Genomic DNA, 22,655 nt, shown 5'->3' on the forward strand with positions numbered 1-22,655 from the left:
AGAGGAAGAAGCAGGCTCCTAGCAGAGGAGCCTGATGTGGGGCTCGATCCCATAATGCCGGGATCACGCCCTGAGCCGAAGGCAGACGTTTAACCGCTGTGCCACCCAGGTGCCCCCCAGACATCATTTCTAATCTAGACTCTATGTCCCATCAGATGTGTGGCTTAGGAATGTTATATCACCTCTTCAAATTTTCTTGCCCTCATCCATGAAGTGGAAAATATTACCTAACCTCACAGTGTTGTGGTAAGTGTTCAGATCTAGACCACAGTATTTAGTACAGAAATTGACACATGGTTGATTCATGGTAAATATAAACTGCCATTATCTTTGCCTCATGTCTTTCCTTCCCTTCCCCCATATATTTCCCCTTCAGTTTATCTTCTCCATCTTTTCTTTGATCATCATTTCTTTCCCTTCTCTTTTGTTGGTCCTTCATGCCTAGTATTGGATTGGAAATGCAGTAAGTACTACTGACAGAGGGGACACTCTACTCTCAAGGAGGGTAAAGACAAATGTTTAAGAAAGGACTCCTTATTTCTTGTAATTATGTATTTGTTTTCTCATTGCTTGCTTGATTCATTCACTCATTCAAATTTGTCTCACAAAAAATGCCAACTGCCTCTAATTTGCCTTTGTTTCCTTCTGGGAAGGAAGGCCCACGTTGACAAGGGTGCCACTGGCAAATCTCCCACACTTACACAGAGTGCCCAGCCAAGATATGTGATACGTGTTATCCTTCTGCCTGGTTGACCCCAGGTATGTCTCATCCCTTTTAGTTCACTGCACACAACCCTGGCCCACTTCCAAAACTAATAAAGGCAGGGCATTGCTCTGCTGCAGTGATCTCTGTTCAGTCCTCTGCAGCACAGCCCTCCATTCTCTCAGGACATGTCAGTCATGAAGCCCTATTTAATGACCATTTCCATCCTTCTGATCCTGGTTCGCAAGACTCCAGGTAACTCAGGCCTCTCTCAAAGGTTCTGGGGTCTTGCATGTGGTATTGTTGTCTTGGTGATCTCTGAGATGACTCCCATTCACATACCATAGGCACTACCTAAAGCCTTTCTGGTCTTTAGGTATGTGAATGTTACTCCCACAGTCCATCTCATCTCAAGATCTCCCCTGGTTCTGCTCTGCCAAGACAAATTCAAGAGGCTGTTGCTCCTGCTGTTCCTGGCATAGTGGAGTATTCAAGCATGAAGCATTTTAGGTGGTGCTGTCGGTGGGAGGGGAGCTTGATGCATGCATTAGACGTGAGAGATTAGATCCAAGTTGGGGAGCTATCAGAGGGATCAATGGTAGTTTGGGAGAGTGAGTTGTGGTGGGGATGATATATGACCTTACAGAGAGAGAGTAATATTAGGAAAATGATCGGGCATGAGGAAAGGGTGAGCAATTCTGTTGATAGGATTGGGCTGGACTGATGTTCTGGTATAGTCTGGAGAAGGAAAGGTATTTTTGTTGAATGGAGCTGGAGCTGGAGTTGGATAGAACTGAGAGTTGGGGTGAAGGTGGTGGTTGGGCTGTGTTTTGGATTGATGCTGTGAATTGGGGCTGGGTGGCTCGGCTAGTGCCATGTTTGTGTTAAATTTTATAAGTAGCCTTAGGTAGTTAGAGAACAGATGAGGCTGCAAGTTGGAGTTAGGTGTTTGGTTTAAGTAGGTGTGTTATCAAGCCAGGCATACATGGGGTCTATCTAGGCAGGGGTGGCTAAGCTGAGTTTGGGGATAATTAAGTTTGAGAAAGACAGTCTCATTCATCACAGCAGAGCTGTGGCTGTTGAAATGGGGAGAATGAATGCTGCATGAAAAATCTCTGGTAATATTTTCAAATTCTTAAAAAAGTTTCTTGAGTATGATTTTCAGGGGCACTGAAAAGCAATAAATAAAACTGTAGGCAGTGAGGAAAGATGATATCAGGAGGCTGGAATGTCCTCAAGTGTCTCTTCTCAAACCTTGGCAAGTACAGAAAGACATGGGAATAATCTCATCCCAGCCCCATAGAGAACTAAGTTTGTCTCTCCTTTCTTGGGAATGAGTTCAGAGTCACTGTTTTCTCCTCTTTCCCTTTCTCCTCCCTCTCCTATCCCTCCTTCCCCTTCCCATCCTCTTCCTACTTCACTTTCTCCTCCTCCTTATTTCTTACCCTGTCTCATCCTCTTTACTTGAGAGACACTTATTCTCATTCAGTAAAGTTCAGTTTCCACGTTGGAGCAGTGGTAGAAACCACAGGTGGGTCTGCAAATAACAACAACAAAGCAAGACAGCATTATATGCTTCAAAAGTTGTACATAGTGTTGCTTCCTTAATAACTATTCAGTACTTTCACCTGGCAGAATTAATGGGCAGGAACTGTTCTGGACAAACTTTTCTAGGATAATCAAAGTCATTTTTTTCATTTCATCACCCCAAACATACACTTAGGAATTTCAACTGTTTGAAAGCCAAGACTCTGTCTTTTAAATCTATAGGTAGGAAGAACCTCAGAAGTTAGACAGGGAAGGATCATGATTGGGATGCACAGGTGGCAGAGAAATTACGTATTACGTTGCTTTTGGCTTTGGACGGAACTGTTAGAAAGTCTAGGGCATATGTTTCGTTTTCCGATTTATGATATTTTAATTTGCTCTTAATACAAATCCAAAGTGGGAAATGGGCTGAGCAACGTCTATATAGGTCAACGTGAGAAAGTCAGGCAGGGTTGTGGCTCCCCCTTCAGGCAGGAACCAATGCATATTTTTTGGGACATTTGTGCATGCACCTTTGCTGTGGCCTCTCCTCAGACCTATCAAATCAGAATTTCTAGAAACTTGATGTGAGTATACTTAACGACTCTCCAGGTTATTATAAAGTATGACACATCTTATTAACTTCCTTCTTCACAATCACAGTTGAGATTTTCTGATTTGGTGCAACTTTTCTCATTCCCGTTTGTCTCATTGGGAGACTTGGTACAGAATACAAAGGGTCTGAGGCAAAGCTGAAATTTAAAAGTAGGTCTCAAAATACAGAAAGAGCCCAGATGTCCATTAACAGATGAATGGATAAAGAAGATGTGGTGTATATATACACAATGGAATATTACTCAGCCATCAAAACAAATGAAATCTTGCCATTTGCAACAACATGATGGAACTAAAGGGTATTTTGCTAGGCGAAATAAGTTAATCAAAAAAAGACAAATACCATATGATTTCACTCAGGTGGAATTTAAGAAACAAAACAGATGAACATAGGGGAAGGGAAAGAAAAATAAAATAAGATGCAAACAGAGAGGGAGGCAAACTGTGAGAGACTCTTAACTCTAGGAAACAAACTGAGGATTGCTGGAGGGGAGGTGGTGGGTATATGGGGTAACCGTGTGATGGACATTAAGAAGAACACTTGAAGTAATGAGCACCAGGTGTTATATGCAACTGATGAATCACTAAATTCTACCCCTGAAATGAATAATACAGTATATTGTTAATTAAATTGAATTTAAGTAGAAATTTTTTAAAAAAATTTTTAAAAATAAATTAAAAGAAAAAATACATAATAAAAGCAGGTCTCTGACTTCCATTTGGAGACAGAGGGATGATAAAGGTGACGTTAACTTCATGTGGGTATTCGTTTGTAGAGACGCAGAGCAATACGGGGTTAGAACAGCTGTAGAATTGAGAAACTAGAAATATCTACAACAAAACCTCTGTTTGTTTATTTAGCCACAGTAAGCAGAATCCTCCTGGGCCTGCCTTGACCTATTTTTCATATGGAGAGAGTGAGGGAAAGGTCGGCTTGCCTGATTCTCATTCCTGTTATCTATGTTCCTATCCATCCTCTGGTGACTACAAAGAGGAGACATTGGGTGCCTTGGCTTCAATCCACTGTATTTGGGAGATAATGAAAGTCCACCAGTTCAAATGTTAGCCAAAAGAGTGTGGTGTCAATCTAGCAAGGCCTCCTGAAGACCTCATCCTTTTTTAAGTAGGATGGTGCCAAAAGAGAGAGAGGTTCTATGATGAGGGTGAGGATTAAAGTAGGAAATGCAGCGGTTGGAACATGGATGAAGGGGTACCATTTTTTACCTCCTTGCTCTGGTTAACCAGCAAGCTGGCTGATGTAGCAGCAATTGAGTGCCTTCTCTGGGCTGGAGTGCCAGTTTCTGGGGCAGTTTATATACATACCAGGGCCCAAATGCTATGGGATGTCTACTACTAAGGCATTTTCTTTCCTACTTTCTTCCCCTTCACATTCTCCAACTTCATCTAAACTTGGGATATTTTATGTTCTTTTGTCAAAAAATTATCAAAATGTTCTTTTTCCGTGCAGGAAATAATGTCAGACTTGCTTGTCCAATTTTTAATAATGTGGGTGGGCATTGGAAACCTCTGCATGCTTAGCATGAGTACACGGCCTGGCACAGAGTGAGTGTTGATGAATGGGTGTGAAATGAGGGGATGGGTGGAAAAGTTCCTGGAGTGTTAAGCTATGGATTTTGGACTATCTATTGATAGCTGAAGAAGTCCTTATACCTGAAGACATCATGAAGGAAGATGCCACTCTGTCCTAGAAATCCTATCTNTCATCTAAACTTGGGATATTTTATGTTCTTTTGTCAAAAAATTATCAAAATGTTCTTTTTCCGTGCAGGAAATAATGTCAGACTTGCTTGTCCAATTTTTAATAATGTGGGTGGGCATTGGAAACCTCTGCATGCTTAGCATGAGTACACGGCCTGGCACAGAGTGAGTGTTGATGAATGGGTGTGAAATGAGGGGATGGGTGGAAAAGTTCCTGGAGTGTTAAGCTATGGATTTTGGACTATCTCTTGATAGCTGAAGAAGTCCTTATACCTGAAGACATCATGAAGGAAGATGCCACTTTGTCCTAGAAATCCTATCGTATAGAGAGGCAATGTGACAGAGAGAGGAAAGGGCATGGGCGTAATATCATATAGAGAAGAAATTGAATCCTACAGATGGTCAAGTACAAGCTATGGAAATGTGGACAGAACAAGAGTTCTCTTTGAGCCTCAGTGTCTTTATCTAAAGAACAGAGATAACAATAGGCTTTTATGAAGGTTCAATGACATATCATTTGTAAAATGCCTGACACATAGTTGATGTTGGACATGTGACAGTGACTGTTAGTATTATTTTCTTTGGCTCCTTTGTCTTTGAAAGTTCCAATAGGTAACTAATACCATTGATGACTAATATTTGTAGAAGGCTAAGTGTCAGGAACTTTGCCACTGGAGTATTTTCAGCTGAAGAACCTATACACACATGCACATATCTGGATGACTGATGTATAGCTATCAATACTCGTGCATGGGCCTTAGCCATATGTGAAAGTGTGTGGTGGAGGTCTGTACAGTGAGCACATGTGTATATGCTCAATTTATGTGAACAGGGACACATGCGTATGTGCCAGTGCGTGCTCACAGTGTGCTGCACACGTATATACGGTATCTGTTTCTATGGGGCCAATGTGCAAACACGAGTGATACATGTTTGCTCAAGAGTTTTGAAGCACGAAGGAATGCAGGGGCTCAAATATGCGTGCCCTGCCTCACCGTGGAGCCTGGCTGTCTCTGATAGAGCTCTGCGCGAGGAGCACACATCTATACAGGCACTTGAAAACATGTTCAATACGTGCTCACAGGAGCAGCCCTTGAAGGCCCGGACCCTCAGGAAAAGACATTCTTTTTTTTTTCTTTTTTAAGATCTTATTTTTATTTATTCGACAGAGATAGAGACAGCCAGTGAGAGAGGGAACACAAGCAGGGGGAGTGGGAGAGGAAGAAGCAGGCTCATAGCAGAGGAGCCTGATGTGGGGCTCGATCCCATAACGCCGGGATCACGCCCTGAGCCAAAGGCAGACGCTTAACCGCTGTGCCACCCAGGCGCCCCAAAAGACTTTCTTATCAACAACACTGCCTAATATTTCATTACTTCTTATTATGCGCGAGGTACTCTCCTGAGCATACTATGTATGCTAATCTAACCATCACGAACCAGTAAGGAGTTGGCTCTATTGTGACACCCATTGGGAAAATGATGCATTGGTGGGCCAGAGAACTGAAGTAACTTGCTGAAGGGTGAGAAGGTCTAATGATGGAGCCCAGATTTGAACTGAGGTGGTTTTGACTCCAGATCCTGTTAATATTCTCAGGGCTTGTTCTCTTTAAATCATGCTTCCCCACTCCTATTATCACTGCTGCAAGGAAACTAAACATGGCTATGTTTTCCCCAGGTGGCCTCTTCAGATCCCAGTATGGCAAGTGCCAAGAGCCTTGGAATCCATGCCAGCTTTACCATGGCATGTGCAGAAACGCCTGCAGAAAAAACGAAACTCAATACCTAACCTGCCCAAATCGTCAAAAGTGCTGCCTGAAATTTTCTGTGAAAATAGCCCGTTCTAACAATGTGAAGGATTATGACCCTGACTCCAACCTGTCAGTTACAAATACTTCAAGCTACTCTAAAATTTGAATATCACCAACTTACCCCCCTCCTGGAGTGATTCTTCCCTCATTCTGGAACACCCTCTCCATAAAAATGCATTCCTTCTCATGTGTGTGTCTTTCATCTCTGAGTAGTGATCATTGGACAGGGGAAGGTTAGGTTGGAGTTGGGGAGCAACAGAATATAGGAAAGGACCCTGGCCAAGAAAGCAAACAGGATGCTAGAATAGCTCCGTAGTGTTGAGGGTGCCAAGAAAGGGAGGAGATCACATTTCTGCTCTGCTTTGGTACCACCAAGAGGATCGTGATTCATTCTGGAGGCTGCATAGGGATAGATGACACCTGGATTGAGTCTGGATGATCCCGTGAATATATAGGGGAGATCGCCAAGTCCTCTGAGTAAATACTGTAGGATCAGGATAAGGACAAGAGGGTTGCCTCTGACATCTACAGAACCATCCTGGTCTGTTTGGTATGATGCAGTGTCAACCAGAACCAGACAGATGGAGGACTAGAATTGAGTGTAAGAATCTGCTAGACAAATTAGGGCAACATTTTCTAAGAGTTAGAGCTGTTGGAAAGTGGATTAAGCAGGCTTGTCCCTCAGCATTTCTGGGTGTGAGACAGAGGTGGTTGTGGTTATGGTGTTAGAGAGGGATTTGGAACAGAAGCTGGACCCTGTACTCGATAACCTTTAAGATCATTTCATTCCTGAGAATTTAGGGATATTGTTTTTCCACTCCAACTTAGTCGCAACTAATAGTTGACATGCTATGGAATCTTCATTGTGTTACATATACTCCTCTTCCATGGCTAATGTTTCATTTCTCCCCCTCTTTGGATCTAAACTTCTAGAACCAGTGTTCCCAACTAAGTTCTGTAAGTTCCAGATTCCTAATCTCACCTCAACTAAGAGAAATCTGACTTTTGTGCATTTCACTTCACTGAAATGGCCCTGGTTTTGCTCATCAACATCTTCTTTGTTGAAAAACTCGAGCATTCTTCAGGTTTTACCATTTACCACTTTGCCTCTAGCCACCATTTCAACATTGCTTACCTTCCCTGAAGCCTTTGTTAGGTTTGCCTTGGCTTCTCTCTTGAGTGTCCTTTCCCACTCACTTTGGGGTTTCTTCTTCTGCCATCTGCCCCATAGTATTTCTTTGCTATCTTCCCTATTTTCTCTCTTTTTCACCATAGACACTTTACCTGCATTTCCCATTATTAGACAAATGACAATTTCAGCCCAGAACAATGGATTAAAGGCCATGCACTCACTAAATGACCAATTTATACAGGTTGATTTTAATTTTCATGGGGCTTAGAAGTCTGGTAGAAAAATTTAACAATGTTTATATCTTTGAGATTCACTGACACTCAGATGCATTTGTCAAACAGGATAGGGGCTTGGCAGAAGCCAGGTTTCAAGAAGGAACAAAGGAACTTTCTGCCATAAGTAGCATGATTAGACACAACTTTTAATATTTAGAAGATAGTATTGGTCCCAGGTTCAGCACAGTAGTTGAAATGTAATATTTCAGAATTTCTATTTTAGCAGTTTTTTGTAGAGGGAAAGTGATTGAGGAATTCTAGGCATAAAGCACAGATTCCCATTTCCTTGGTTTTTGCATGTCTTAGAGAAAGAAGCATGAATGTGGTCAGAAGGGTGTGTTCCTGTTCCCCATCACTGCTCAGAAGCTGTGTGATCTTGGGCAAGTTCTGTATTTACGTGTTCAACCCAGACAACATCTCTGAGGCCCAGACTCACATACTGAATTATGTATTTGCTAGGTTCTCTTGGATTACTCAGCCATCTCAGACTCAAGTGTCCTAAGCTGAATTCCAACTCTGTTTGTCTGGCTTTTCCCTTGTCTTCCCTTTTGAGTAATCAACACCTACAATTCATCCTGTTGCTCAATTCAGAAACTTGGACTCATTCTGGATCCCCCAGTTCATCTCAGCTTATCATGTCCAAATCATTAAAATATGCTTTTAGTTCCCACTCAAACTGATCTCCATTTAATGGTGGAATCAGCTTTTGCATAACCAAAAGGAGAGGGTTCATTATTCTTAAAGTGAAAAAACTCAAGTAATTAAGAGACCCTTAGTGTTTTATTCCCTTGAATGTATATTTTTACTCTTTTAAGGATCTTCCATGCCATTTGCCTTTGCTTTTCTCAACAAGTAATGTGATTTCCTTTGGACAAAGTGTATTTGTCTGCACTTTGATTGCTATTAGTACTCTTATTAAGTAGTGTCTTTGATGTTCACTATTTCATAAGGTCCACATCATCCTCCCCAGAAGACCACCAGTTTCTCTCATTGTTCCTTCTCCAGTCTTACTTTCTCCACAGCTCATCAACACAAGTCTTACAGGGATTTTTAGGTACATTAAAAGAATTAAAAGAATTCTTTTCTTATAAAAGAGAGTCTGTAATTTTGATGTGTTAAGTACAGGGGTGGAGTATTCCAAGCCCCTGCCTGATGGGCATTCTACGTCTTACTTCCTGAGAAACAATTCTAATAAATGGCAGACATTTATTTTAAACTTTTAAGTCTGGTCATTCTTGTGCAACAAGTTGGCGTAGTTTGTAAGATCCAAGGAAGGGCGGAGGTGGACTGCAGGATGTGGACTGAATTCACACATGGCCTTACTTTCAGATCCTCCTCCGTATTTCCCTTTGAAGGCCTGGAGATTCCATGGCTCCATGCCTGAACTCAAAAAAGCTTTGTATTTCAGGTAGGGAGTATAAACTGAGTTCAAGCATGTATTTTGCCTGTTAACACTTACCGCCTATACCGGAGAAAATTCAGGTGGACTGTTTTTTAGGTAAAACTCTACTCTGTGGGGTTACCTGTCAAATGGTCAAAAGAAAGTCTCATCTATGTTTAGCTGATTTTAAATGACTATAGTATCACTTAGTATAATGTGGAATTGGTGGCCAGAGATTATCTCCAAACTAGTATTGTTTTCCTGCTTTATTCTTAGGGCAGGATGTTCCAAAATATCTAAGAGAAAAATCTGGAAATCTCCCATTTTGTCCAGAAAGTAGTCATGATATTTACGGGGAGAAGTTTACAAAAGGAAATAAAAATTCTAAATTCTCTCCTTTATAGGTATATCTGTAAGAGGTTGAAACATCATTAATGAGCCTCAAAGAGGGAAAAAAACCCTATCAACCTTTTCAGATACATACCTCTGACAAAATAATAATAGTTTGTATTTGTATTCAAAACCATCCTATTTCCAGAGTCTCTGTATGCTTCCAGATTTTCTACAGAATGACTCCAGATACTTCATGAAACCTACCTCACTGCAAGATTAAGCCTTCAAAACATTCTTACTATATAACTTCTTAGTGTTTTAAAGAATACGCCCTTGACAGCCCACGGAATGGGAGAATATATTTGCAAAGGACACTACAGATAAAGGACTGGTTTCCAAGCTCTACAAAGAACTTCTCAAACTCAATACACGAGAAACAAATAAACAAATCAAAAAATGGGCAGAAGATATGAACAGACACTTTTCCAATGAAGACATACAAATGGCTAACAGACACATGAAAAAATGTTCAAAATCATTAGCCATCAGGGAAATTCAAATCAAAACCACACTGAGATACCACCTTACGCCAGTTAGAATGGCAAAGATAGACAAGGCAAGAAACAACAATTGTTGGAGAGGATGTGGAGAAAGGGGATCCCTCCTACATTGTTGGTGGGAATGCAAGTTGGTACAGCCACTCTGGAAAACAGTGTGGAGGTCCCTTAAAAAGTTAAAAATTGAACTACCCTATGACCCAGCCATTGCACTACTGGGTGTTTACCCCAAAGATACAGACGTAGTAAAGAGAAGGGCCATATGCACCCCAATGTTCATAGCTGCATTGTCCACAATAGCCAAATCATGGAAGGAGCCGAGATGCCCTTCAACAGATGACTGGATTAAGAAGCTGTGGTCCATATATACAATGGAATATTACTCAGCTATCAGAAAGAACGAATTCTCAACATTTGCTGCAACATGGACGGCACTGGAGGAGATAATGCTAAGTGAAATAAGTCAAGCAGAGAAAGACAATTATCATATGATTTCTCTCATCTATGGAACATAAGAACTAGGAAGATCGGTAGGGGAAGAAAGGGATAAAGAAAGGGGAGGTAATCAGAAGGGGGAATGAAGCATGAGAGACTATGTACTATGAGAAACAAACTGAGGGCCTCAGAGGGGAGGGGGGTGGGGGAATGGGATAGACTGGTGATGGGTAGTAAGGAGGGCACGTATTGCATGGTGCACTGGGTGTTATACGCAACTAATGAAGCATTGAACTTTACATCGGAATCCGGAGATGTACTGTATGGTGACTAACATAATATGATAAAAAATCATTAAAAAATAATAAAATAAAATAAAATTGTTTATACTTCATAAAAAAAATAAAGAATACGCCCTTGAAAGAATGGTAAATAGATATTATTCCATTTAGATTAAATACATCAAAGACTTTTCAGCAGATTCACTCTGTTTTATGCAAATTAACTCTCCTGCTGTCCAAAAACATAAAAGGTTAAAAAAGAGAACTTCTACTCAGAGTATGTTTAGGATTACAAGGGGCAAAGGGGTAGGGGATATGACTGTATTTTAAGCAACAAAAATGAGTCTAGAAGGAGGCAATGAGTACAGGCTAACGTTAAATACATGTAACAAACAACTCTGTGCTAACATGTAAGGTGGTCTCTATTTTAGAGATCAAATAATTTATATTCTTTTCAAAGACAAAACAAAACACCACCCCCAAGCAAGAGCATTTTGGAGCATTATGTATGCATTGTAAGTTTTTTGAAATAAAGTTATGTTCAGAAAGGCACCATTAACATCAAAAAATTGTTAAGAAAAATGATCCAGAATTTGGAAATGAGGAAAGAGATGACTGGTGTTCTTTCAGTGGAGTGCTGGACATGACCTAGTAGAGCCTCCTGGGATTACTAGTCTATTAGGAGTGTGTACAATTAAATAATTTTCCACACTAAACTATTTATTTATTTTTTTTAATAAAAATTTTTTATTATGTTATGTTAGTCACCATACAGTACATCCCTGGTTTTTTGTATAAAGTTCCATGATTCATTAGTTGTGTATAACACCCAGCGCACCATGCAATACGTGCCCTCCTTAATATCCATCACCAGCCTATCCCGATTTAGAAATTTTGTGTGGGCAGAGGTTAATCCATAGAAAACTGATATAATTGCAAAAAAATTCTTTTTTGAGCAAACTATTATAACAATGCAAAGGGACAGATGCAATTGATGCGGTTGGATGCCCTTTTTTTCTGTTTGGTGGGAAAGAGCCCTGAATGTTATAGTTTATTGCCCTTCAGCATATTAAACAGGTTTACATCTATTTGCAAATTTATTTCAGAGTTTATTCAGCTGATTATAATTCCTCAGTTTCTCTGAACTAGTCTTAACATCTTACTGGTTTCTACATTCTTTATGAGTTGAACAAAATCATTGAAATCTTTTCATTTTATGTTTTTATGTAACAGGCTTTTAACTTTAAGAACTTTTTACTATGCTTTTAGGTTTCATCACAATAAAGACACATATAATGGAAGTATGAAATGTGTGACATTTGTATTTGTGGTTTTGTAATCTTTTGCAAGAAAAGCAAAGTAATACTGACTGTCTTAGTATGAACAAAATTATATAAATTAAACTGTTTTTAGACTAATAATACATTTTTTTCTAGTAGACTTATAAAATCACACAGACAATTTAAATTTTGGCTTGATACAACCAAGCTATAAATCAATAACTGACAAATAGTTGGACCTCAGGGTCTCCTCACTGGGTCTCCTCATGGGGGGAAGAGTGAAACACTCCTCACTGGATAGGACCACTCTCTTACCAACTTGTCAATCTTTTATTTAACAGCAGCATTTTTTGTGTTGTTGTGTTTTTTTTAAAGATTTTATTTATTTATTTGACAGAGACAGAGACAGAGAGAGAGCACAAGTGGGGAGGAGGGGCAGAGGGAGAGGGAGAAGCAGGCTCCCTGCCAAGCAAGGAGCCCGATGCAGTACTCAATTCCAGGACCCTGGGGTCATGACCTGAGCCTAGGGCAGACGCTAAACTGACTGAGTCACCCAGGCGCCCCTTTCTATGTTTTTCTAAAAAAATTCTTTCTTAAAACAAGGCTAGAAAGATATTAAGTGAATTTCCTGAATATTTAATTTTGTCTTCTTTTTATTATTATTATTATTATTATTATTATTATTATTTTAAGTAGTCTACAACATGCCCAGCATGGAGCCCAATGTGGGGCTTGAACTCATGATCCTGAGATCAAGACCTGAGCTGAGATTGAGTCAGACGCTTAACCAACTGAGCCACCCAGGCACCCCCTAGTTTGTCTTTTTTATCCTTGAAGCTCCAGCTGTTCCCAGAGGGTCTGGAATACAGTTGGTATTCAGTATGTATTTGTGAATAAGTGAAAGAAATTAACAATTTTCAGCCTTGCTTTCTTTGCCTGTAAAGTTTTTAAAAATTTACTTTTTACATTAAATTTTTAATATGGGATATATTTCTCTTATGTTTATAAGAGGCAGGAATATAATTGCACTTTCCTGATAAGTATGACCAAATTTATAGTTGCACATAATTAGCTAGTCTCTTTTTCCCACTGATTTTCCACTTATGTCCATCATATACCAAAATTCCCTATATACATGGTCTATTTCTGGAATCCCTATTTTGTTCCATCAGTCATTATGATTATCCCTGTGTCAATATTTCTCAATCTTAACAACTATAGTCATATAAATGGTTCTAATATATGGTTTATCTTCCTTCAGAAGTTCTTGGCAATCTTGACCTTTTATCCTCTACACAGTTTTTATTATTTTTTTTCAATTTTATAAAAATATGTTGGAATTTTGGTTGGCATTCACTGAATCTGCTGGGATTTTGATTGACATTACAGCAAATTAGCAAACCAATCTAGAAACAAGTTATATCTTTACAAAACTGTCATCAAAAAGAATGAAATATTGCCATTTGCAATGACATGAATGGAACTAGAGGGTATTATGCTAAGCGAAATAAGTCAATCAGAAAAAGACAAATACCGTATGATTTCACTCAGGTGGAATTTAAGAAACAAAATAGATGAACACAGGGGAAGGGAAGGAAAAATAAAATAAGATGGAAACAGAGAGGGAGGCATAAGAGACTTAACTCTAGGAAACAAACTGAGGATTGCTGGAGGGGCGGTGGTGGGATGGGGTACCTGGGTGACGGGCATTACGGAGCCCACGTGATGTAATGAGCACTGGGTGTTGTGTGCAACTNGAGGCAATGAGTACAGGCTAACGTTAAATACATGTAACAAACAACTCTGTGCTAACATGTAAGGTGGTCTCTATTTTAGAGATCAAATAATTTATATTCTTTTCAAAGACAAAACAAAACACCACCCCCAAGCAAGAGCATTTTGGAGCATTATGTATGCATTGTAAGTTTTTTGAAATAAAGTTATGTTCAGAAAGGCACCATTAACATCAAAAAATTGTTAAGAAAAATGATCCAGAATTTGGAAATGAGGAAAGAGATGACTGGTGTTCTTTCAGTGGAGTGCTGGACATGACCTAGTAGAGCCTCCTGGGATTACTAGTCTATTAGGAGTGTGTACAATTAAATAATTTTCCACACTAAACTATTTATTTATTTTTTTTAATAAAAATTTTTTATTATGTTATGTTAGTCACCATACAGTACATCCCTGGTTTTTTGTATAAAGTTCCATGATTCATTAGTTGTGTATAACACCCAGCGCACCATGCAATATGTGCCCTCCTTAATATCCATCACCAGCCTATCCCGATTTAGAAATTTTGTGTGGGCAGAGGTTAATCCATAGAAAACTGATATAATTGCAAAAAAATTCTTTTTTGAGCAAACTATTATAACAATGCAAAGGGACAGATGCAATTGATGCGGTTGGATGCCCTTTTTTTCTGTTTGGTGGGAAAGAGCCCTGAATGTTATAGTTTATTGCCCTTCAGCATATTAAACAGGTTTACATCTATTTGCAAATTTATTTCAGAGTTTATTCAGCTGATTATAATTCCTCAGTTTCTCTGAACTAGTCTTAACATCTTACTGGTTTCTACATTCTTTATGAGTTGAACAAAATCATTGAAATCTTTTCATTTTATGTTTTTATGTAACAGGCTTTTAACTTTAAGAACTTTTTACTATGCTTTTAGGTTTCATCACAATAAAGACACATATAATGGAAGTATGAAATGTGTGACACTTGTATTTGTGGTTTTGTAATCTTTTGCAAGAAAAGCAAAGTAATACTGACTGTCTTAGTATGAACAAAATTATATAAATTAAACTGTTTTTAGACTAATAATACATTTTTTTCTAGTAGACTTATAAAATCACACAGACAATTTAAATTTTGGCTTGATACAACCAAGCTATAAATCAATAACTGACAAATAGTTGGACCTCAGGGTCTCCTCACTGGGTCTCCTCATGGGGGGAAGAGTGAAACACTCCTCACTGGATAGGACCACTCTCTTACCAACTTGTCAATCTTTTATTTAACAGCAGCATTTTTTGTGTTGTTTTTTTTTTTTAAAGATTTTATTTATTTATTTGACAGAGACAGAGACAGAGAGAGAGCACAAGTGGGGAGGAGGGGCAGAGGGAGAGGGAGAAGCAGGCTCCCTGCCAGGCAATTAGCCCGATGCAGTACTCAATTCCAGGACCCTGGGGTCATGACCTGAGCCTAGGGCAGACGCTAAACTGACTGAGTCACCCAGGAGCCCCTTTCTATGTTTTTCTAAAAAAATTCTTTCTTAAAACAAGGCTAGAAAGATATTAAGTGAATTTCCTGAATATTTAATTTTGTCTTCTTTTTATTTTCCTTCAGAAGTTCTTGGCAATCTTGACCTTTTATCCTCTACACAGTTTTTATTATTTTTTTTCAATTTTATAAAAATATGTTGGAATTTTGGTTGGCATTCACTGAATCTGCTGGGATTTTGATTGACATTACAGCAAATTAGCAAACCAATCTAGAAACAAGTTATATCTTTACAAAACTGTCATCAAAAAGAATAAAATATTGCCATTTGCAATGACATGAATGGAACTAGAGGGTATTATGCTAAGCGAAATAAGTCAATCAGAAAAAGACAAATACCGTATGATTTCACTCAGGTGGAATTTAAGAAACAAAATAGATGAACACAGGGGAAGGGAAGGAAAAATAAAATAAGATGGAAACAGAGAGGGAGGCATAAGAGACTTAACTCTAGGAAACAAACTGAGGATTGCTGGAGGGGCGGTGGTGGGATGGGGTACCTGGGTGACGGGCATTACGGAGCCCACGTGATGTAATGAGCACTGGGTGTTGTGTGCAACTGCTGAATCACTAGATTCTAGCTCTGAAACTAATACTACAGTGTGTGTTAACTAAATTGAATTTAAATAAAACGTCTAAAAAACAAAACAAAACTATGTCTTAATATCAATGATCAGTGGCCATTTGTCCATTTATTTAGGATCTTTTAATGACTCCTAGTGGAACCATATCTGAAGACATGGCTTCTAGGTTTGCTGAGGTTAATAAAGAGAACATGTAGGGCTTTAACTGTCACACTTGGAAGTAACTTGTATCATTTCTCTCTTCATACCACTGATTAGAATTGCATTGCCAAGAAAACCATAAGACTTTACTGAAAATTCTTTGACTTTCTGAGAATTAGAGCAACTTATTGCCACCATCTTTGAACAGAAGGCAGGCTTTAGAAGTGGCATCACCTCAAAGGGAGGTGTGCTCCCTGACTTCAGATTTGGCCAGGAGGAATGCTGTAAGAGACGAAAACTTCTATAATGAAACCACTGTCCACAGAGAACAATGACAATGAAGATTTTCTTCCCAGAAAACTTGTGTCTCATAAATAAAATGTCCCTATTTTTACATTGGTGGCATCTGCCATACCTGAGCTCTCTGGATTCAGAGTTTGGATTGCCATGAGCAAGTAACTGCTGTGTGTCCTCTGTTCATCTCTTTTTTGAGTCGGAGTCTTTGTTGTAGTTGTTTTGTCTCTGCTTCACCATTTTATGTCTAGTGTGTGTATCAGGGGAAGGAGCAGAGAACCTGTCTTTTGGTTTATAGGTCACAATTAAGAGGAAGTAATTGTGAAAACTGATTACCTAGAGATCCTGGATTTTTGAGCTGGAGACAGTGACTGGAGAAGTCTCTGGCTTGTCCTCTCAGATGAGGAGGAATGTTCTGCACATGGAGGGAAGAGTGAAACACTAATTTGGTAGGCTGGCAAAGAGCCGTAGGTAATCTTAGGTTTGACTTCTTCTTGTGTTCATAGGAAGACTATACATTCCAGCCTCCTTTACAGTTAGTTAGCTAAGGGCCATCTAACTAGTTCTACCAATGGAACATGGACAAAAATAAAGTATGCCACTTGAAGGCCTTGCTCCTAAAAGCTCTGGTGAGTCATCAGCTTTCCCAATCCCACATATTGTGCAACTGGAAGCAAGTACTTAAAGATCACATTATAAAATGGGAAGATTCAAGATGCCTGAGTCACCACTTGGAATCACCATTCTGAGTTGTCCAGGAGAGTCAGCTGACCAGGAATGGTGTGTGATGTGAGCAAGAAACTAACTTTATTTTCTTGAACCAATGAGTTTTCAGGGTTGTTTGTTGTAGCAACTAGTATTAATAATCATCCCAATCCATGTATTTTAAATGACCCATGAAAGAGATTCCAGGCACCCCAATCAAGCACAGAGAAATCCTCCCCCATTATCTGGTTCACTCCAGATTTCTGACGTTCCATTTTTATTTGTAAGTATGTTCTGTTGAATGTGTTACATCACCTTAATTTGCAATTTCAGGAAGTAGTTATCTATTGGATGGGAGGATGCACAGGAGCTGGCTGGTGGATTTTCCTGGGAGATGTTTGGGACAGCCTATGGCGCTTCTTGTTAGAAAATTTTCCCTTTGTCACATGTTTTCTTTTCTTATATTCTCTTTTTTTAATTATGTTCAGTCAGCCAACATGTAATACATCATTAGTTTTTGATGTAGTGTTCAACAATTCATTAGTTGCATATAACACCCAGGGCTCATCACAACACGTGCCCTCTTTAAGAGAGAGAGAGAGCACATGTGCAAGTGGAGGGGGAGGGGTAGCAGGATAGGAAGAGAGAGAATCCCAAGCAGGCTCCACACCCAATCCCAAGCAGGCTCCATGCTCCAATTCTCACAACCCTGAGATCATGACCTGAGCCAAAATCAAGAGTCAGGCACTTACCCTACTGAGACACGCAGGCATCCCATGTTTTCTTAACCAAATTTTCAGTATTTTCTGTAGCCTTCATAATTGTTGCAGCTAGTTTTTGGTTTCTACTGCCTGGAAAGTGGAAAGGAAAACCATCAATGACTCAAAGTTATCAAGGAACCAATCATAATAATAAATATAATAATGTAATAATATATGTGAAGGAGTATCTGTAAACTTAACAACTGTGGTCAATAAATGATTATGTATATAACACATTTAACCAGGCCTGATGTTTACCTATTTCCTTATATCTCAGACACATTTTCTTGCACATTTCAACACTTGTGAAATTTGGATGCATTGTACCATAAATGTTATGAGCACATTGTTAATCACTACACATTGGAATAAGTTGTAAGTTACATGCTTTCTTAATCACTTAGAGAAAAAACAACCAACACCATGGTGTTTTAATATGCCTTGAAATTGTATTGTCAATTTCAAAATTATTAAGAGGTCAAGGTCACTCATAGTGGTTCTAAACAGTAGTTTAAGAATATGATCCTATGCATAATTGCCAGGGGCTAAAACTTTCATTAATATTTTATTGTTATCTTATATACTTTGTAAATGAGAAAAANAAGAGGTCAAGGTCACTCATAGTGGTTCTAAACAGTAGTTTAAGAATATGATCCTATGCATAATTGCCAGGGCTAAAACTTTCATTAATATTTTATTGTTATCTTATATACTTTGTAAATGAGAAAAAGATATTCAAGAATGAGATTGTTCCAAAAGACATAATTTCTGCAGGCACACAGAAAATAGGATGTGTCATAGTTGAGTCAATGGATAACTGAGTAAAAAATACAGTGTAAGTCACATTCCTTAGTATATTAGATTTTGTTGCATTATTTTTGGCATTTAGCTGAACCAAGTTAAATGGACCCATTTTTACATGCCTCCTCAGATTTCCCTGACCCCATCTGCTTCTCAGATCTTTAGCCATTTACTCACAGGAAGCCCTGAACACTGCTGACATCACCACAACTCCTGAATCTGCCAGATGGAATGAGGATTGTGCTCTTGCATGATGCCTGCATCATGCCAATGTGGTGGGAACTTCAGCACAGAAGCCTGATCAAAACAAATCCATGAAGCATCTGAATGCTTTCACCATCTCTGGAGAAGTTCCACATCTTGGGGAATGGGGTCTGGTTTCTACAGTGACTGCTCAGAGGGGATGTTTGAGGCAGCTTAGGAAAGGGGAATTAATGCCCATGAGGCAAATTTTGACAAATAAGGGCCTTAAGACAGGAAGAAGCCAGCAGGTGTGTTCTCCTTTATTCCCCTGATACACTGTTCTGACTGGCCAAGCAACTGATGATATTTTCTCTTGAAGCCATGGACAGCTTGGTAAGGCATCATCAAATAAAGTGTTAGTACACAAGCTTTGCCTCAAATTCTGCTTTCCATGACAGTGGCTTTCACACTTGTTAAAACCCAGATCTGGGTCAACCTCTGTAGTTTCTGATTCAGTGCGTCTGGCATAGAGCCCAAGATTAGTATTTCTATGAAGTTCCCAAGTAATAATTGTTCGTAATTGTAACTTAAGACCCTTGTTATTTTTGAGGCATCTGTTGCAATGTCTTCTTTCACTTCTGGTTTTATTGGAGATAAAAATTTTTTATTATGCTTTGTTAGTCAGCAACATGGACGAGTTTTCTCTTTTTTAGTCCAGCTAAGGGTTTGCCGATTTTGTTTATTTTTTGAAAAAAAAAATCTTAGTTTTCCTGATTATTTGTGTTTGTATTTTTTTCATTCTGATTTGAATTATTGCTGCTCTAATCGTTATTATTTCTTTCCTTCTGCTAACTTTGGGCTTACTTCTTTTTTCCTAGTTATTAGAGTTATATTATTAAACAGTTTATTGAGATCTTTCTTCTTTTTTAATGTAGTCATTTATCACTATAAACTTCTCTTTTAGTACTGCTTAGCTGAATCCTATAATTTTGATATATTGTATTTTGTTTTTGTTTATATCAAGATACTTTTTAAATACCCTTTTAATTTCCTCTTTGATCCAACATTCGTTTAAGAGTATGTTGCTTAGTTTCCACTTATTAGTGAATTTTTCTTTTTTTTGATGTTATTGATATCTTATTTTATTCCATTATGTTTGGAAAAGGTACTTGGACTTATTCTGATTTATTTAAATTAAGACTTGTGTGACATAATATATAATCTGCCTGGTGACCGTTAAGTGTACACTTAGGGATGTCTATTCTTCCTCTCTTGGGTAGAAAGATGTGTTTATGTCTGTTAGGTCTGTTTGGTCTACAGTATTCAACTCAGCTATTTCTTTATTGATTTTCTGTCCAGATGTTCTATCCATTATTATAAGTGGGATTTTGAAGCCCCCAACTATTATTTTATTGCCATCAATTTCTTCCTTCAGATCTGTCAATATTTGCCCTATATATTTAGGTGCTCTAATATTGGGTGTAAATATATTTACAATTATTATATCCTCTTAATGAATCAACTGCTTTATCATTATATAACAATTTGTCTCCTGTGACAGTTTTTGACTTAACATCTTTTTTTGTCACATATGAATATAGCCACTCTTGTTCTCTCTTGCTTGAAAATTGCAATTGCATAGAGTATCTTTTCCCATGTTGCTTTGCTTCTTTCCTCTTTCTCTCCCTCCTTCCATCTTTTTGCAATTTGTACACTTTTAATTTAATTTCAAAGATTCCCTTTACCTGACAATAAGGGATTTGGAGAAAGCAAAGTAGTAATAGTGAGGAGAAACTTTCCTCATTATTATTTGTGAGGAGACGAGCACTCACAAATATGGTGTCAAGTGCTGGCTTCCCACTGTGCTCCCTGGCTGGGAGAGCAGTGGGATCTACGTGAAAAGTAGGAAAAATTGCTCTTGACACTAATAAGGGTCCTGGGGCATGCCTCCCTAATCCAATTGCCTGGCCATGCAAGTTGCAAAAAAAGGAGACCTCTCAGGACCATGGAGCAGATGCACCAACATGAGGAATCCTTTGGGTATCTTCCAAGGGGTCTGAAGGGTCTGCAGGGTCTGAAACATAGTAGCGTCTGTATCCATGTCCATGAGCATAGTCAGTTAACAGCACCAGTTGGGAGGCTTACAGCAGTAGAGAGACTGAGACTCTTAAACTCTAGCATCCACTTGGCTGGCCCTCCTGGCAGAAACTTACTTCCTTGATGGCTGCTCTTGGAGCATGAGCCCCTCTCTCACCCCTTTGCCCTCACTTTAACCTAGGGGTGTCTTTAAATTTAATGTGAGGCTCTTAAATCTTGTTTTTATTTATTTCTTTAAATCCAGTTAGCCACTCTACACCTTTGGGTTGAGAAGTTAATCCATTTACATTTAAAGTGATTATTGATGGGTGAGGAATTATTGTCATTTTGTTGTTTTCTCTTTTGCAGTTTGTCCCTTTCTTCCTCTCATGTTGTCTTCCTTTGTTATTTGCTGATGTTTTTGTAGTGATTTGCTTTGATTCTTTTCTCTTTATCTTTTGTATATCTATTACAGGGTTTGTTTTGTTCCTTTTGAGGTTAGCTTGAGACTTGTATAAAATATCTTGTAGCTATGATTATTTATTTTAAGTTAATAACAACTTTAGTCTCATAAAAACTTTCTACTTTTATCCACCTTCACAAACACCTGGTGTTCTTGTAGTAAGAGTTTGCTTCTTTTTATATTGTGTATCCGTTAACAAATTTCTGTCTTTTAACTTTTTTTTCAAAGATTTATTTATTTGAAAGAGAGAGAGAGAGCATGTGAGCAAGTGCAAGCAGGGGGAGGGGCAGAGGGAAAGAATCTCAAGCAGACTTCCTGCCAAACATGGAGCCTGAGGTGGGGCTCAATCCCACAAGCCTGAGATCATGACCTGAGCCAAAATCAAGAGTTGGATGCTTAACTGACTCAGCCACCTAAGCACCCTTCTTTTAATTTTTATATTACAGTTTACATTAATTCATGAACATCTTCAGTTTTATATTATTTTGTATTTATCTATGTATTTATCTTTACCAGTAAAATTTATGCTTTCACATTGCTGTTTAGTGGGTTTTCACTTTAAGTTGAAGAACTCCCTTAAGCACTTCTTATAAGGCAGGACTAGTGGTGACAAACTTCCTTAGTTTTTCTTTGCCTGGGAAAGACTATCTCTTTTTCACTTTTAGAGGATAATTTTGCTGAGTATAGTATTCTTGTAGCAATGTGGGCTTTGGGCAGTTCTATTGGCTAGAGTTAGCATTAGTGAAAACTGCAAGGATCTTCAGTGGCAAAAGCTTCAGGTGTTTTCAGTGGCAGTGAGGGCTGCTTAATTCCTTGGACAAAGGGTTCTGGGGTCCTTCTTCTCTCCCTTTCCCTTGCAGATGGAGGTAGCTTCTGAGGAGACCAATTTTGTTGCTGAGGTCTTCTAGGCTGTGGGATGGGGTGATGCAGATAAAATGCTTCCTACACTTTTCTATGCAGGTATCCTTGGTTTTTGTGTTCCACTGAATTGTTGTAGCTTCTTCATTGTACTCTGGTGGTCCCCCAAAGCTATTTATATCAGTAGAAACTTATTAAATGTTGTTGTTGGGGTATGATTACTGGGGTCTCCTACTTTGCCATCTCACTGACATTATTCCCTGACTTTTGTTTTTTACCTTCCATCTTTTCCCCCCTTTCCCACCACCCTCAATTCCCCCCTATCTTTTTTTCCTTTCTTTTATTTTGATCGCTAATACAGTGCTGGATACACATTAAGTACTACGGATTAATGTGATATACTCCTGAGAGGAGTATAAAGAAATATATTTCTTTAAGTTTCTTTTTTCCCTTATAAA

The 22,655-nt window shown here is 38.8% G+C and overlaps 1 protein-coding gene across 1 annotated transcript; it reads left to right on the forward strand.

Annotated features, from left to right (window-relative positions):
- Positions 1-891: 891 nt before the first annotated feature.
- Positions 892-6,478, forward strand: DEFB116 (defensin beta 116). Its single transcript, XM_002918290.2, has 2 exons — positions 892-958; positions 6,240-6,478. The coding sequence occupies exons 1-2, from the start codon at positions 892-894 to the stop codon at positions 6,476-6,478; spliced, it is 306 nt and encodes a 101-aa protein (XP_002918336.2).
- Positions 6,479-22,655: the final 16,177 nt, after the last annotated feature.

This window comes from Ailuropoda melanoleuca, chromosome 13 (genome assembly GCF_002007445.2).
Source record: "Ailuropoda melanoleuca isolate Jingjing chromosome 13, ASM200744v2, whole genome shotgun sequence".
Taxonomy (NCBI): domain Eukaryota; kingdom Metazoa; phylum Chordata; class Mammalia; order Carnivora; family Ursidae; genus Ailuropoda; species Ailuropoda melanoleuca.